At 39.5% G+C, this 15,011-nt stretch overlaps 1 protein-coding gene across 1 annotated transcript in view; it reads right to left on the bottom strand.

Moving 5' to 3' along the window:
• The window catches only part of lrp2a (low density lipoprotein receptor-related protein 2a), a 357,969-nt gene that overhangs the window by 259,464 nt on the left and 83,494 nt on the right, over nucleotides 1-15,011 (bottom strand). The window contains 4 exon segments of the mRNA XM_051930710.1: nucleotides 3,953-4,081; nucleotides 6,242-6,361; nucleotides 11,775-11,918; nucleotides 13,904-14,020. Of these exon segments, the coding sequence (XP_051786670.1) occupies nucleotides 3,953-4,081; nucleotides 6,242-6,361; nucleotides 11,775-11,918; nucleotides 13,904-14,020 (510 nt within the window).

Here is a 15,011-nt window from a genome sequence, read left to right as displayed (position 1 = left end):
AACGTGCACAATGGTGTGCTTTGTGTGGTAAATATGCAATATGTCACATTCTTCTCCACCCTGATGTGAACGAGAGGCATAAATAGAATTGATTTCACCAGTATGGTATAGATTACATGTTTTATTCAGCTTCAGAAAAGAACAGATGTAACACACAAGTGTTGATGGGTGAAATTCACCACAAGTGTTTTTCATAACAAATTTGCTGGGTTTATTGGTGACCTTGCTCACTGAAGACTTCTCTTAAAATTTGCCATGCATCTGGGTTAGGTGAATGTTTTTTTTTCCAGCATCCCATGATGCTTTGAGAGTCCAGCATGACATCACAGTGCTGTAGCAGCCATGTTGGATGGGGGTGTCACTACGTAATCTGCCACTACCTGTTTGATTGACATGCATAGAAGTTTTACTGGGCTGTACTACAAGCCGACTTCACCTCACACTTTAAGGTGTTGCTTGATCAGCTTCATGCAAATGTTAATAATTTATGGTTTGAGCGGTACATTAGCTGACCATAATAAGAATACTATGAAAATACATTATTATTCCTCATATATTCATTGTACATTGTGTCTTCATTGCTGGATTAAGCATGTTATGCTCCTCAATTTGTAGTGCAGATCAGGAGGCGACAGGGACAGCTCAAATCCCCAGGCGAGTATGTTGTGCTCATCCCTTGCATCACAGGCTCTGTGAGTATTAGTTAGTTGTGGTTAGAGCTCGGGAAATGCACAGAGAGATAAGAATTTGGAGAATTGTGCACTTGGAGTATATCATTTTATCAAGCACTGCTGCCTCACAGCTCAGGTCACAATTTTGGCCACAATAATCAGTCCAGCATAGGTGGCAGATGTTTTCCTAGCCCTCAGGGACACCTAAAATACCGTTGTGTCATTAATATCCACTCAATACAAACTGAAGTTTGAATTTCTCCATTGAACATTAAAGTGTGATCAGGTGTGAACAATATTCCCTATTTTACACTCACCCCCCCCCCCCCCCCCCCCCCACCAAAAAGACACCTTTACAATCTCCAACAAACTACTTTAGTGTGTTTTCAGGTTGTGTTTTTCAATTGCAAAATTGCCTATGACATGAATTTTCACAATATTAAATACAAATTGAATCTTACCTTTGCTCATCATTACCAACAACCTTGATGTGTGGACTGAGAGACACCAGCTCAGATGAAGAAAGAAAGAGGCCAGAATGGATTAAGAGAGGCATACAGTGAGTAAAAAGGGATGTATATCACTGGTTCTTCATGTGACTCCTCTTCTGTTACATTTTCTGATAGATAGATAGATAGATAGATAGATAGATAGATAGATAGATAGATAGATAGATAGATAGATAGATAGATAGATAGATAGATAGATAGATAGATAGATAGATAGATAGATAGATAGATAGATAGATAGATAGATAGATAGATAGATAGATAGATAGATAGATAGATAGATAGATAGATAGATAGATAGATAGATAATGTGGGCCTCTGGTCTTTCCAAGATCCATCCCCAGTAAATGTAAACCAGCTAATCTCTAAACAAGGATTCTTTATTTGGGTTGCAGGTGTTTTTAGTTGATGTTGACGGCTCCCACGTCCAGGTGGTTTTAAATGTATCAGTTGACCATTCTGTAAACCTAGCCGTGGACTGGATAAACAATAAATTGTATGTTGTGGAAGGAAGAGTGAACAGGATAGACATGGTGGATTTAGACCGGAGTAACCGAGTTACACTGATTGCTGAAAGTCTGGGAATTCCAACGGGAATTGATGTGGATCCAACAGTAGGGTACTGTAAGTAGCTTGGGAAACTTTTTGATTTCTCACATGAAATGGTAAATGAAAGAAAGTGGGAGTTGAAATGTTCTTGCTTCCTTTCTTAATAGGGCACAACTCAAGTTTGGACTTGGTGGTGCACCGTCCTTGAGATTTTCTTTGCAGTCACTAAAAATTGTTTGTCCCTTGATTCACCCATACAGTATAGGCGCTTTACACAGATTTGCTGATAGATAGATAGATAGATAGATAGATAGATAGATAGATAGATAGATAGATAGATAGATAGATAGATAGATAGATAGATAGATAGATAGATAGATAGATAGATAGATAGATAGATAGATAGATAGATAGATAGATAGAAAAGGCACTATCACTTCATCAGCTTCTACAATCTTCCTTGCACTCAGCTGATGTTGCTGCTCTTCTTCTCTCTCCCGTGTCCCTTTCACAATCAGTTTTTCTATCAAGTTTACCATAAGAAAGACGCAAACCCTGATAACTTCACAGCAGCGACACATTTCACAAGTACGAATCACGTGATCAGTTTCTACTATTTTCGTCACACTCAGCAGACGTTGCTGCTCATCTCTCTCTCTCTGCCATGTCAACTCCTCGATTAGTTTCTCTTATGAGTGTTGCTGCTAATCACATTTTTTGCTTCACCAGTGTGTATCATAAGCTTTTGTTTAAGACCTAGGTCCAGTGATTCATTGGTAATCACGTGTAATCATGTGATAGATGGATATAACCTCTAGCATTTTATATGTCGATATATATAAAAGCTAAATACCACTGTCTCACTCATCATGAAATCTCCAGAGGACTTGGGACTTGAAATTTGGAATGGAGGTTACCCTTGGCACATAGGTGCTCGCTAAGAAACAGTTTAAAAAATGTTGTGGTTCTGTCCGCTTTTTACGAGAGAATAACTTAACGGATTTAGATCTGCTTGTTTTCTATAGTTTACTTGAACTTTCTGGTTGATTTTGCGACTCCTCTCATCGCGTTGAGTACCATAGTTCGCTTGCAGTACCGATGTATTTATGAAAATCAAGAGAGTGGCTGTGGGCTGAGAGCAGGGGGGCGGGGCCTTCCTCATTCACTCACCATCCTCTATTCGAGTTGGTCTACGTCTCGCCATGTGTTGGAGTGCACCTCACTTCTGCTTAGCTAGCGATACCTGTTTGTTCAACAGACATTATCATCTACAGATTGTTAAGGAGTAACGCTTGATGTTTTTGAGAGAGAGATTAGAGCTCCGTGTGTTTTCGAGGGTAGCTGCTGATTGCCAGAGATATCACAGCCATGTGCTTTTCTCCCCATGTGGGGTACGCTTTCCCGTCAGAGCTGAACACCATCAGATACAGTGCCAACGTCCATTGTTTTTAAAGTTTATCCCGTTTTATTACTATGTGGGCGAAGCCACGGGGTACAGCTAGTAGATAATATATTTCATTTAAGGCACATTTTTTGACACTCAAGGTCACCTCACACAGCCTAAAATGAGTGGTAATACAAAACAGTAACATTAAGAGCATAAAACATAATAAACCAACATGATAACTTCAACAAGACAATTCAAAGTCCTCAAGCCAGCTTAAAGAAATGAGTTTGATCAGCAGTTTAAAATTTAGTAAGAGAGTCATGTGATCAAATATGAGGAGGAGGAGGATGTGAATTCCAGAGTTTGAGTGCAGCATAAGAGAAAGCCCTGGTACAATAGCACTAAGGTTATAGAAAATATACCTGCAGATGAAGGTCTTAAGGGCTGACTGGGAGTGTAAATCTGAAGATCTGCCAGATAGGTTAGAGGGAGATCATGAAGGGCTTTAATTGTTAAGAGTATTTTTTAAAGTGTATCTGATGGGACACAGGAAGTCAATAAAGTTGAATGAGTAGAGGGGTGGCATGTTGTGTGGACTTGCAGCCTGTGATAGTCTGTGCTGCAGAGATCTGGATGAGTTGAAGTCGATGAAGGGGTTGATTGGGAATGCCAGCCAAAATTGCAATCTTCGATGTAAGAAGTAACTATGGCGTTGAGTAGAATTTATGAGCTATGCCATCCCGTAGGCATTAAAAGGCACTCTAGGTGGTAAACTTGGTGAGATGCAATTCTGTCCCAAGTGTACCAAGACCACCTGTCCCGTGAACGTTACTTACATGAAGTGTTTGCTCGGCAGTGTCTGTGCTGTTCCAGGACATATCCAGGTAGACAACTGCATCTGTGACTTCCAATTCTGTCTTCACAAAGCTGGTCACAAACACCCCAAGTCTTGCAGTCATCAAAATCTAAACAATGAATAAATGATTTAATTCAAAAATTTCTGTCAAACTATCCATCAGTTTTTCACAAATCAGGAATTCTTTATTTTCTCCTCATTCAAGCATCTAATCATTCACCCATCCTTTAGTCCATTTTGCTTAAAAAGAATGGAGCCTGAACACAGGAAGCACTAAGACTGCCAACTGAAACAATGGGGATAGAATTAGGAACAAGCAAAGTCAAGACAATACTAGATCAGGCGGCTCAGCTTTAAACAGGTGTAATGCATTTTATTATTACCGTTTCTGAGACGTGCATTCTGTTGGAATGGCATATGCAATGAATATGTCTGTTATTTACCATTTGGTATAGAATTTGTATAAGCGGTGCTAATGTTTGTGATGTGCCACCTGTTGGAATGACAACAGCAATGCATTTTAGTACTACAGATGTTTATGATGCTCCTTCTGTTAGAATAACAAATGCAATACATCCTACTCTGTTATACTCCATTTCAAGGTTAGGAGCAGGTGCTGATACAGCGCATTGCTGCACCCACCACATGGCAAACCAACTCAGGATTCAGATTAGGACCCGAGTACAGCCATGCAATGGGTGACACCTCAGCACCACACTAGTTCAGATGAAGTGGAACTAGTGTGAGGTTTTTTATGGTGACTGGAGTGCCAATTCTGCCACTATTTCATATGGGATTTGTAAAAGCAGTGCTAGTGTTTGTGATGTGCCACCTGTTGCAATGACAAATGCAATGCATATTCCTCTGTTATACACCATTTTATATAGGTTTTGTAAAAGCAGTGCTAGTGTTTGTGATGTGCCATCTGTTGGAATGACAAAGGCAATGCATTTTAGTACTACAGATGTTTGTGATGCTCCTTCTGTTAGAATGACAAATGCAATGCATATTCCTATGTTGTACACCATTTCATATGAAGGAGGAGGAGGAGGAGGCTAGGAGCAGGCACTGATACAGCGCATTGCTGCACCCACCACATGACAAACCAACTCAGGATCCAGATTTGGACCACAGTGCGTCCATGCAACAGGTGACACCTCAGCACCACACTAATTCAGATGGAGTGGAACTAGTGTGAGGTTTTTTATGGCGGCTGGAGTGCCGTAAAAGCAGTGCTAGTATTTATGATGTGCCACCTGTTGGAATGACAAATGCAATGCATATTCTTCTGTTAAACACCATTTTATATAGGTTTTGTAAAAGCAGTGCTAGTGTTTGTGATGTGCCACCTGTTGGAATGACAAATGCAATGCATATTCCTCTGTTAAACACCATTTTGTATAGGTTTTGTAAAAGCAGTGCTAGTGTTTGTGATGTGCCACCTGTTGGAATGACAAATGCAATGCATATTCCTCTGTTAAACACCATTTTGTATAGGTTTTGTAAAAGCAGTGCTAGTGTTTGTGATGTGCCACCTGTTGGAATGACAAATGCAATGCATATTCCTCTGTTAAACACCATGTTATATAGGTTTTGTAAAAGCAGTGCTAGTGTTTATGATGTGCCACCTGTTGGAATGACAAATGCAATGCATATTCTTCTGTTAAACACCATTTTATATAGGTTTTGTAAAAGCAGTGCTAGTGTTTGTGATGTGCCATCTGTTGGAATGACAAATGCAATGCATTTTAGTACTACAGATGTTTGTGATGCTCCATCTATTGGAATGACAAAGGAACGCACTTTATTACTACAAATGTGTGTGATACACCTTCAGCGTATACAAATCCCATGACCAAATGGTAAATAACAGAGACATTTCTAGCAAATGTCCAGCAACGTCATCTGGGAGCCAATCGTGGGATCACATCACCCACCGCATATTGCATAAATAAAAACATAAACAGCCAAAGCAAAATGAAAAATAAACTATGTCAAAATAAATAAAAACAATTCAGAACTCTTAAAACATTTTCATCGATGTAAAAAAAAATTATAAACTACCGCACAAGACAAAATAATCGTTATTATGACAAACGCCTCCCGGTTTTTGTTTTAGGGTAAGCGTATTCAACTTTTGATTTTGAACTCAGCCTGGCAAAGCAATAACAATAAATGCCTTTTCTTCTGGTCCCTCGACAAATCCATGTCTTCATCTAATGTGGCACAACAATCAGAGGAGCAACTTGACTGTGATAGAAACCATTACCTCGACATGAGCGGCTATCATTGTTGTTAAGTACAAATCCCGATGGGCAGTAGCAGGTCCCTCCAGAAGGAGACTGGTGACATCTGTGTTCACAGCTCAGTGATGCACAATTTGCAATGCCTGTAGGAAGATGGAGAGTAAAAAACATATTACCATGGATTTTTTTTTGATGCTTTGTCTGATGACTGCTCGTTATAGTCAGTTACAAATGGAAGGTGGATGGTCCATGATGAACTGATCCTTCCTTCTGTCAGTCTGACTGAAACTCTTGGTCAGGTTCCTTCCTGTTGTGCCACAGTGGCTACAGTTCCACAAGTCACTCGTATGTCTCACTGGTCTAACTGTTCAGCTGGCTGTATTTTTCTTTTCTTATTCTGCATTCAGATTACTGCTGTAGTGTGTGATCTTTGCATAAACAATACATTCAGAAATGTGTCTTCTTTCTCAGGGGTTTAAACACTTATCTGTCTTTTAAAATTTATTTTCTTTCAATTCCTCTTATTTCTGAGGAGTTTGCTCCTTAAATTAAATCCTTGTGAATTTCCCCTTGGGATTAATAAAGTATCTATCTATCTATCTATCTATCTATCTATCTATCTATCTATCTATCTATCTATCTATCTATCTATCTATCTATCTATCTATCTATCTATCTATCTATCTATCTATCTATCTATCTATCTATCTATCTAAATTGTATCCAAATACTGACAATTAGTGATGAGCGGTAAATGTCACTGAATGTTAAGGCAGAGACACTACTTCAATGTTACATTTATACATGTGCTAATTAGCAATAAAAGGCTTCACTAAGGTGGTCTTCCATTTCAGGTCTGCAGACCACCTTAACTGCAGGTGTTTCCTCCAACCACCTTCTACTTTTCACTGGACTCCTGCCTTTATTAAACAAGCTGAAACTTCCCAGTTTCTGCCTTTTCTTGTATTAACCCTGAAATTGTAAAATGGGTTGGCTACATTTTTTGGGCAATGTGTGACATTAATTATTGTCAGGTCCAGCTCTAGCGTATTGGTTACCATAGGCAAAAGTGAAAATGTCACACCAAGACCATTTAGTCTTAAAGACCATTGCAATACACATTATTGCTGATTCCAGAGCTGTGGGATGTGCTAATCCACTTTGAGATTCTACATGAATTGCATATGGATGTCATATTAAAGATTGGGATGGAAGGGGTTCCCCTTTGTGGAGATCGTTTTATTGATGTGCAGACACTTGATTGGTTCATCGAGTAAGGGAAGTTCCCATTGGTGATTTTTCCCCTCATTGAGTTTTGGTCCACCTTGGTGATTTCGGTGCACAGACACTCCACCATTTCATCAAGTCGGGTGTGGGGGGTGATTTCTCAAAAGGTCCTTTACCTTATCGGGGTCCTGGGCACAAACCCAGAACACCCTGATGGTAATTCTAAATGCTGCCCCATAAAAACTTTGCCACTCAAGGAGATCACATAGGTTGGCCGATATGGCAGAGTCTACCCTGAGTCCTGCTGTTTAAAATACCACTCTTTTTAATGTTCTGGTCATTTAAAACCTTTCTTATGAATTACCTCAAAGTGAATTCGGTGCTACAGTACGGTAGCTGCTTCCCTTTAGTATTCAGTGTCATTTGCACCCGTGTCTTCACTAATTACCAATATTGTGTTCTGAGTGCTCTGAAATCGCTTCAGTTTTCTTTTTGTCTGGCAACTCTTGACTCACCAGTATGAGAGAAGCTCCACGTATGACACACCGGTCACCTCGGCTTGATGTCTAGAAGACTTTGAGCTTTTTTGGGGTCTACAACTTTAGACAAAACCCAACGTGCTTGATTTGTTTGAGGTGAGGTGCAGACCAGTCTGAGTGAGATATTAAATTTAATGTTGCTTTATAATAAGTCTGCTGAGGTTGTGCCTGTGACACTACAAGACTCCTCTGTTATTTTATTTCATAAGTAGTTTTTCTTTTCTATTACTAAGTAACTCTCTGTTCTGATTGGGGGTAAGGCTAAGGCCTTTTAGTATGGTTTATGATTGCAGATCTTAATTGTTTCTTTAATACAGGTATATGGATTTGAATAAATAAGACTTTTTTGTGTTTATAAGTAGTTCTAAATGCTTTGAAATCATTTCGTTTATTTTTTTGTCCGGCCCTTCCTAACTCACCAGTGTGAGAAAACTCCAACATATGATCCATCCATCCATTATCCAACCCGCTATATCCGAACTACAGGGTCACTGGAGGGGGGGTCTGCTGGAGCCAATCCCAGCCAACACAGGGCGCAAGGCAGGAAACAAAACCCGGGCAGGGCACCAGCCCACTGCAGCCAACATATGATATACCATTCAATTTTTCTTGACATCTACCGCAGTTAAGTTCTCCTGCAGATAAGTCAGGGCTTGATTTTACCGTTTAATTTCCGGTATTTTATAATGTCGGTCATATAAGTCGAATGCGGAAAACTCACGCTATTGGTCCAAGAGATTACGATATGCTAACGCCCACCTGAGAGAGTAACCACGGAGCACACGGCCTTTTATTTCTATGTATTGTGCCTACGTGACCACACAGTAATACCCGCACTATTCCGAAGTGACGTTTGCATTGATTTGTGTTTTTTTTGTATCTCACCTCCTCATACACCTTTATTGTAAGAGCATCCCTTATCTACGATGGAGCGTTCAATCAGAAGAAAATATTAAAAGCCGTTGAAGTGGCAAAAGAAATTGTTAGCTGCGCTGCTGCAACAAAATCCGATGTGTCTGAGAAACTGGTGTGAGATTGGAGGAAGCAAGAAGATGTTAAAAAAAAATAAATAAAATGTAAGTGTCATATTTGAGGACGGGCGTATAAGTCGGGGTCTGATTTTATGATCGATTTTTCAGGTTTCATGACCCGACTTATACGCGAGTATATATGGTAGTTATGCAACACTGCATAAAACGAAATCTAAACAAGTGAAAAGTATTTATATCGTGACATTAAATCTTGTGCTCTGTATTATAAGAAGTAAAATTGTATTTACGATTTTTGAGCTTACTTTAAGAAATTTTGTCAAGTAAATTTCGCTCACTCCATTGGCAGATATTTTTGCTAAATAAAAGCATAACAACTTTCATTTAAAATTCATATTGTTGAGTTTTTGTACATTCATTTATTGCAGTGACGACTTTCAGCCTTTTGGGACACCGCCCCCCCCATATTTTTGGCTGTGTAGAGCTGAAAAACCCTAATTTTTTAGGACATTTTGGGCCATATTTGGTGCAGGAAATTACACCCTTATGATAACAACGACACCGATGGATGTTTCCAGCAAAAATTATGAGAAGGACCTGAAGTTGTACACCCCAGGGGTTCAACCCTTAATGGGATCAGAGGGTCAAATGTATTCCTTTTATCAAAACTTAAGAAAACAAAGGCATACTATGCTAATATAGTCATGTGGTACATCAGTTTATGTTGTTTTGTGGTTGTTTATCACCAATATGATAATATTTTTGATATCTGATTCTTTGCTGGTGGTCCAAGCCCTTGTAAGGGACGGCCGGCAGCTCAACCCAGCCAGGACTCCTCAAGAATGGAAGGCAGCTACTTTCAGACACTGTTTCCCCCGAGACACTAGATGGCAACTTTCCTGCAGCATAACGGTGCCCAGAATTTCCACAGGGCACCATGGGATTTGGAGTTCGGCTTCCACGGCCCTGCTGGGTACCATGGGTGCCATCAGGAGACACTGCAGGAGGACTTGGAGACTTATATTTTTAACATAGCCTGGAAGTACAATCGAGTCATGGGGACGGAAGCCCAGAAGTACATCCAGGCTGACGGAAAATTTGATTTCTCCATCTGACCCGGAAGTTCTGGCAAGTCACGTGGATGGAAGAGTAGAAGCACTTCTGGGTCATACAATATATAAAGGGCCGCGAAACACCCTAGCAGGGAGCCAGAGTCGGGTGGAGGTAAGACAAAGCTTGCTGGGAGGTGTTGAGGAGAAAGAAAACAGATAATTGTGTGATGTATGGTGCTTTATTGCCTGTTTGCCTGTGATTGTGGTAATTAGAAGAGTACTATTTAAGAAGAAGAAAAAAAAATAAATCAGTTCTTGGTGCTTTTAACTCGTGTTGTCAGTGTCTGTCTGTCGGGTTAGAGCAGCGACATCGCCCTCTAATGTCACACCCTCAAAGAGGGTCAAACTTCAAACAAGTATCGGTTTAGACTATTTCAAGGTCAACCAACCAACCAACCATTATCCAACCCGCTATATCCTAACTACAGGGTCACAGGGGTCTGCTGGAGCCAATCCGCAAGGCAGGAAACAAACCCCGAGCAGGGAGCCAGCCCGCCGCAGGGCACACACACACACACCCACACACCAAGCACACACTAGGGACAATTGAGGATTGCCAATGCACCTAACCTGCATGTCTTTGGACTGTGGGAGGAAACTGGAGCACCAGGAGGAAACCCACGCAGACACGGGGAGAACATGCAAACTCCACGCAGGGAAGCGAACCCAGGTCTCCAGACTGCGAGTGGTTATGCATATAATGTTATTTTTGATTTCTGATCCTTTACTAGGCATCTATGGACCTCAGACGGAGGGTGAAAATGCCAAATTTTTATTACAATCAAGAACATTTAGACTTTAAACACTTAAAGTGAAACACAAATTTTAATATTTCAAATATTTTATACAGTTATTCTTGCTTATTATGTGTTTCTACCTCATGAAGTAAATCGTTATATTTCTTGTGAACACCCCATATTATGGCAGCTTACACTAATTCAGAGTGTTTGGGTACAAGTAAAGGAATTACCTTCACAGGACAAGGTGAATCAAAATGAATATGGATAAAGAAAGTTAACATTTAAAGATGCGGCAAAAATGGAACTTTTCTGAATTTCGTTTACATGTAAATATACTAGCACATGTTTCTTTAAAAAGACTAATTAAACAATAAAATCTTTTAGAAGTAAGACTGAAGTATTCATTTGTGAAACAGCCTGAAATGAAAACCGTAGCCACAGTGGTACCCCCGGCCTAAACTTGGGGACCCCTCCTCTTGGATCTTTTAGAAAAACAACAGCCTGTCCCACCCCACAATATGCTCCAGGAGTGCATTTCACAGATGACCAACTCTCTCCACGAGGAAATCCTGCCATTTCTACATACTGAATGCTATGCTGTTTGTTCTACAGAGTTATCTTATAGTTTCTGGTGAGACTTTTTAAATCTCCAACAATCCACCCTTCCATACAGCCAGTCACACCCTCTTCTTCACCTCATTTCTGGCCAGACGGTGTTACTTCACTCCTTCAGCTGATTTCTCTTCTCATTGTGTCCCAACCCTCAACCTACCCCACATGGTAACAGATGATAGAAGTTATTGAAAGGTAAGTGCTGACCACCATCAAATCCCTCCAGTTCCAGTATTGTCTGTGAGTTCCCTCTGGAGCCGTGGTTTCTTAAATATTTGTTTGATGAAACACTAACGTTTTTAAGTTTGAGCATTTCCCTAAAGCTAAGAATACTCACTGCAGTTCCTGCCTGCAGTGGTGTTGGTTTCATCTTCACCAAAAGTGCAGTCTTCACGTCCGTCACAAACTTTCTCAAGTGGGATGCACTGGCTGCTAGAGGGACACGGCCACTCCCCAGGATAACACTCTCGATTGGACAATTCTACCAACAAGAGACAAAAAAAAAAAAAAGTGAAGAATTAATAAGGGCTTATCTACACTTGTTTCGACCAAGGGAGAAAACACACATTGAGGGGATGTCACAATATGGAGTCCCAGACATAACCAAAAGGGGTTGAGGCTTTGAAGATGAGCTACAAAAGCAGGCTGAAAGGGGCTCACCCCAAGGCAGCCTGACCTCTTAACCACACAGGCAGGCTTTGGGCCTTGTCCAGGCCACAAAGAGGAGGAAGAGGCTTTTAAAGTTCAAATCACTATAAACGCCCTAAAATGCCACTCAAGGGAAAAGAAAACTAAAAAAACCTTTGGTTTGAGCAACAAATCTAAAAAGAATATTTATAATGGAAGAAAGCATTTATTTAACAATACGATAACAAAAATGGTAATAAAGGACAAATAAATTAAAAGGACTTGGGCAATCAAAGGTAAAGAAGAGCAAAATCTCAAATTATTAGCATTAATCCAAGACACCAAAAAAAAACAATATTTACAAGAAAGTGGCATATTACGAATAAAGGATCCACTCTCAGCTTTTGAAATATAAAGGCTGAAGGCCATCGTTCAGCAGGTGACATCAGGGGGACTCTGCCCCTTGGCATTCCACCCACAAAACACAAGGAACTTAGGAGAGCATATTACAAAACATACTGTAGATATGAAATAACTGTTATGAAATGGAGTTTCTTCCAAGGAAACATAGATGTAAAGCTTCCTAAAACAAGACAGGAAACAGGCCAGACTCCTATATTATCTGACTTCAGCCAGACCCCTAAGGCTACCTACAGGCTTCAGCTGGAGCAGGTCCAAAAATGGAGAGTTGGGGAGGAAGAAAACAATTATAATAAAAGCCCCAAAAGAGGAGGGATGACCGCAAACCCTTGGACTGTAGCAAAATGACCAAACAAGAATCTTCATAAATAAATGATTGATTAACAAAAAAATAGAAAACACAATGAAAGAATGAAAAGGGAGACACTATGGAGTTGTCAAAAAAATCAATCACCAACAAACAAGTCTGAATACAAAATGCAAAAATCAGAATTTTCATAACAAAGTGAGATTTGTACCAAAATCCAGAAAATCAGACACAGAAAACAAAATACTCAATGAAACTCCGAGAGCTTCAGAGAGAGTTTAAAGAGCTAAGGGAGGGGTCAGGAGTGGTGATGTCAGGGTGGCCCCGCCTCTTAGAGCTCCTCCCACAAACAACAAGGAGCACAAATACATTTAAAGGAAGAGGAGAGTAAAAGGAACAATCATTAAGTCACATATTAAATCAACAGAAATAACAAACAGACATGAAAAAAATAATAACTTAAAATTAACTGAAACGACAAAAAAAAAAATACTCATAACTTCAACCAGAAACATAACAAAGTCACTTAGAGTTTCCCTTAAGTGCTAAATCTGTTAACTGGAAGAATTCTGATATTGGGCTTAAATCACCGTCATGCACATCAAACCATTCTTTGACCACCTATGGATGAACACAATGTCATGCAGAAATGTCCATCAACATCAAAATAGAAAAGCTTCTCTGCTAGGTGGGAATACTAAAAGATAGCAACATTTTATTTATTACATTCAGTTTGAGCATCAGGTGGTCCAAAGTAAACCCTACAAAATAATCGAACACCAATACAATGTCCTAACATCTCAAATCAAGTGTGACACCATAGTCAAGGCCTTTATGCATCCATAGTTGCTCCAGCTAATGATGTCCTTCACTGACTTCCAAGCCAAAACAAATGAATCCACTGTTCCTCATTAGACATCAATAAAATAAAATAAAAATTCTCATAACTAAATGAAAATGTTTTCCATAAAAATATTAAAAGGTGACTGAATTTCCATTCCTCACTGTTGAATTGTCAAGTCATCCTCCTGGGTGATACTCCATTTTTAAGTCTCATCTTATTTTTATTTTAATGACCCCATATTTATAAACAAACTCAGTATAAAACATACCACATCCTGTTTCATCAGTATTGTCTTCACAATCGTCATCGCCATCACAAAGCCAGCTCTGGTGAATACAGCGCCCACTGGGACAGGTAAAGTAGCTGCCACTGCAAGTTGGATAAGCTGAATACAAGAGGACAGACAATGGGTGTTAGCTGAAAAACCTGGACCTGTCCGAGACCACAAGGAGGGCGGTGAGGCTGATGAAGACCAACAGTGAAACTTGAGATCATGAGCTCACATCCAAGATTAAACTGGACTTTGCTGTCCATAATAACAATAAACCAATAGTGTTGAACTGTTCATTCAGTCACAAGGCTTTGGAAGGTGTTCTTTATTAAGTTGTTGGTTTTATTTCTCCACATGTAGCCAGAAAGTAATGTTTTAATGTGGACTTGTGGTCTTATTACAACTAATAACAAGAACGACAATTAAAATGACAAGACGTCAGTATGCAATGTGCTCTTATAACAGAGATAGATAGATAGATAGATAGATAGATAGATAGATAGATAGATAGATAGATAGATAGATAGATAGATAGATAGATAGATAGATAGATAGATAGATAGATAGATAGATAGATAGATAGATAGATAGATAGGTAGGTAGGTAGATAGATAGATAGATAGATAGATAGATAGATAGATAGATAGATAGATAGATAGATAGATAGATAGATAGATAGATAGATAGATAGATAGATAGATAGATAGATAGATAGATAGATAGATAGATAGATAGATAGATAGATAGATAATGTGGGCCTCTGGTCTTTCCAAGATCATCCACCAGTAAATGTAAACCAGCTAATCTCTAAACAAGAATTCTTTATTTGGGTTGCAGGTGTTTTCTGTTGATGTTGACGGCTCCAGCGTCCAGTTGGTTTTAAATGTATCAGTTGACTATCCTATAAACCTAGCAGTGGACTGGATAAATAATAATTGAGTGACACTGATTGCTGAAAGTTTGGGAATTCCAATGGGAATTGCTGTAGATCCAACAGTAGGGTAAGTAGCTTGGGAAACTTTTTGATTTCTCACATGAAATGGTAAATGAAAGAAAGTGGGAGTTGAAATGTTCTTGCTTCCTTTCTTAATGGGCACAACTCACG

The sequence above is a fragment of the Erpetoichthys calabaricus genome, chromosome 8, assembly GCF_900747795.2.
Source record: "Erpetoichthys calabaricus chromosome 8, fErpCal1.3, whole genome shotgun sequence".
Taxonomy (NCBI): Eukaryota; Metazoa; Chordata; class Cladistia; order Polypteriformes; family Polypteridae; genus Erpetoichthys; species Erpetoichthys calabaricus.
The sequence above is the reverse complement of the archived record's forward strand: the minus strand, read 5'-3'. Positions and strand labels throughout refer to the sequence as shown.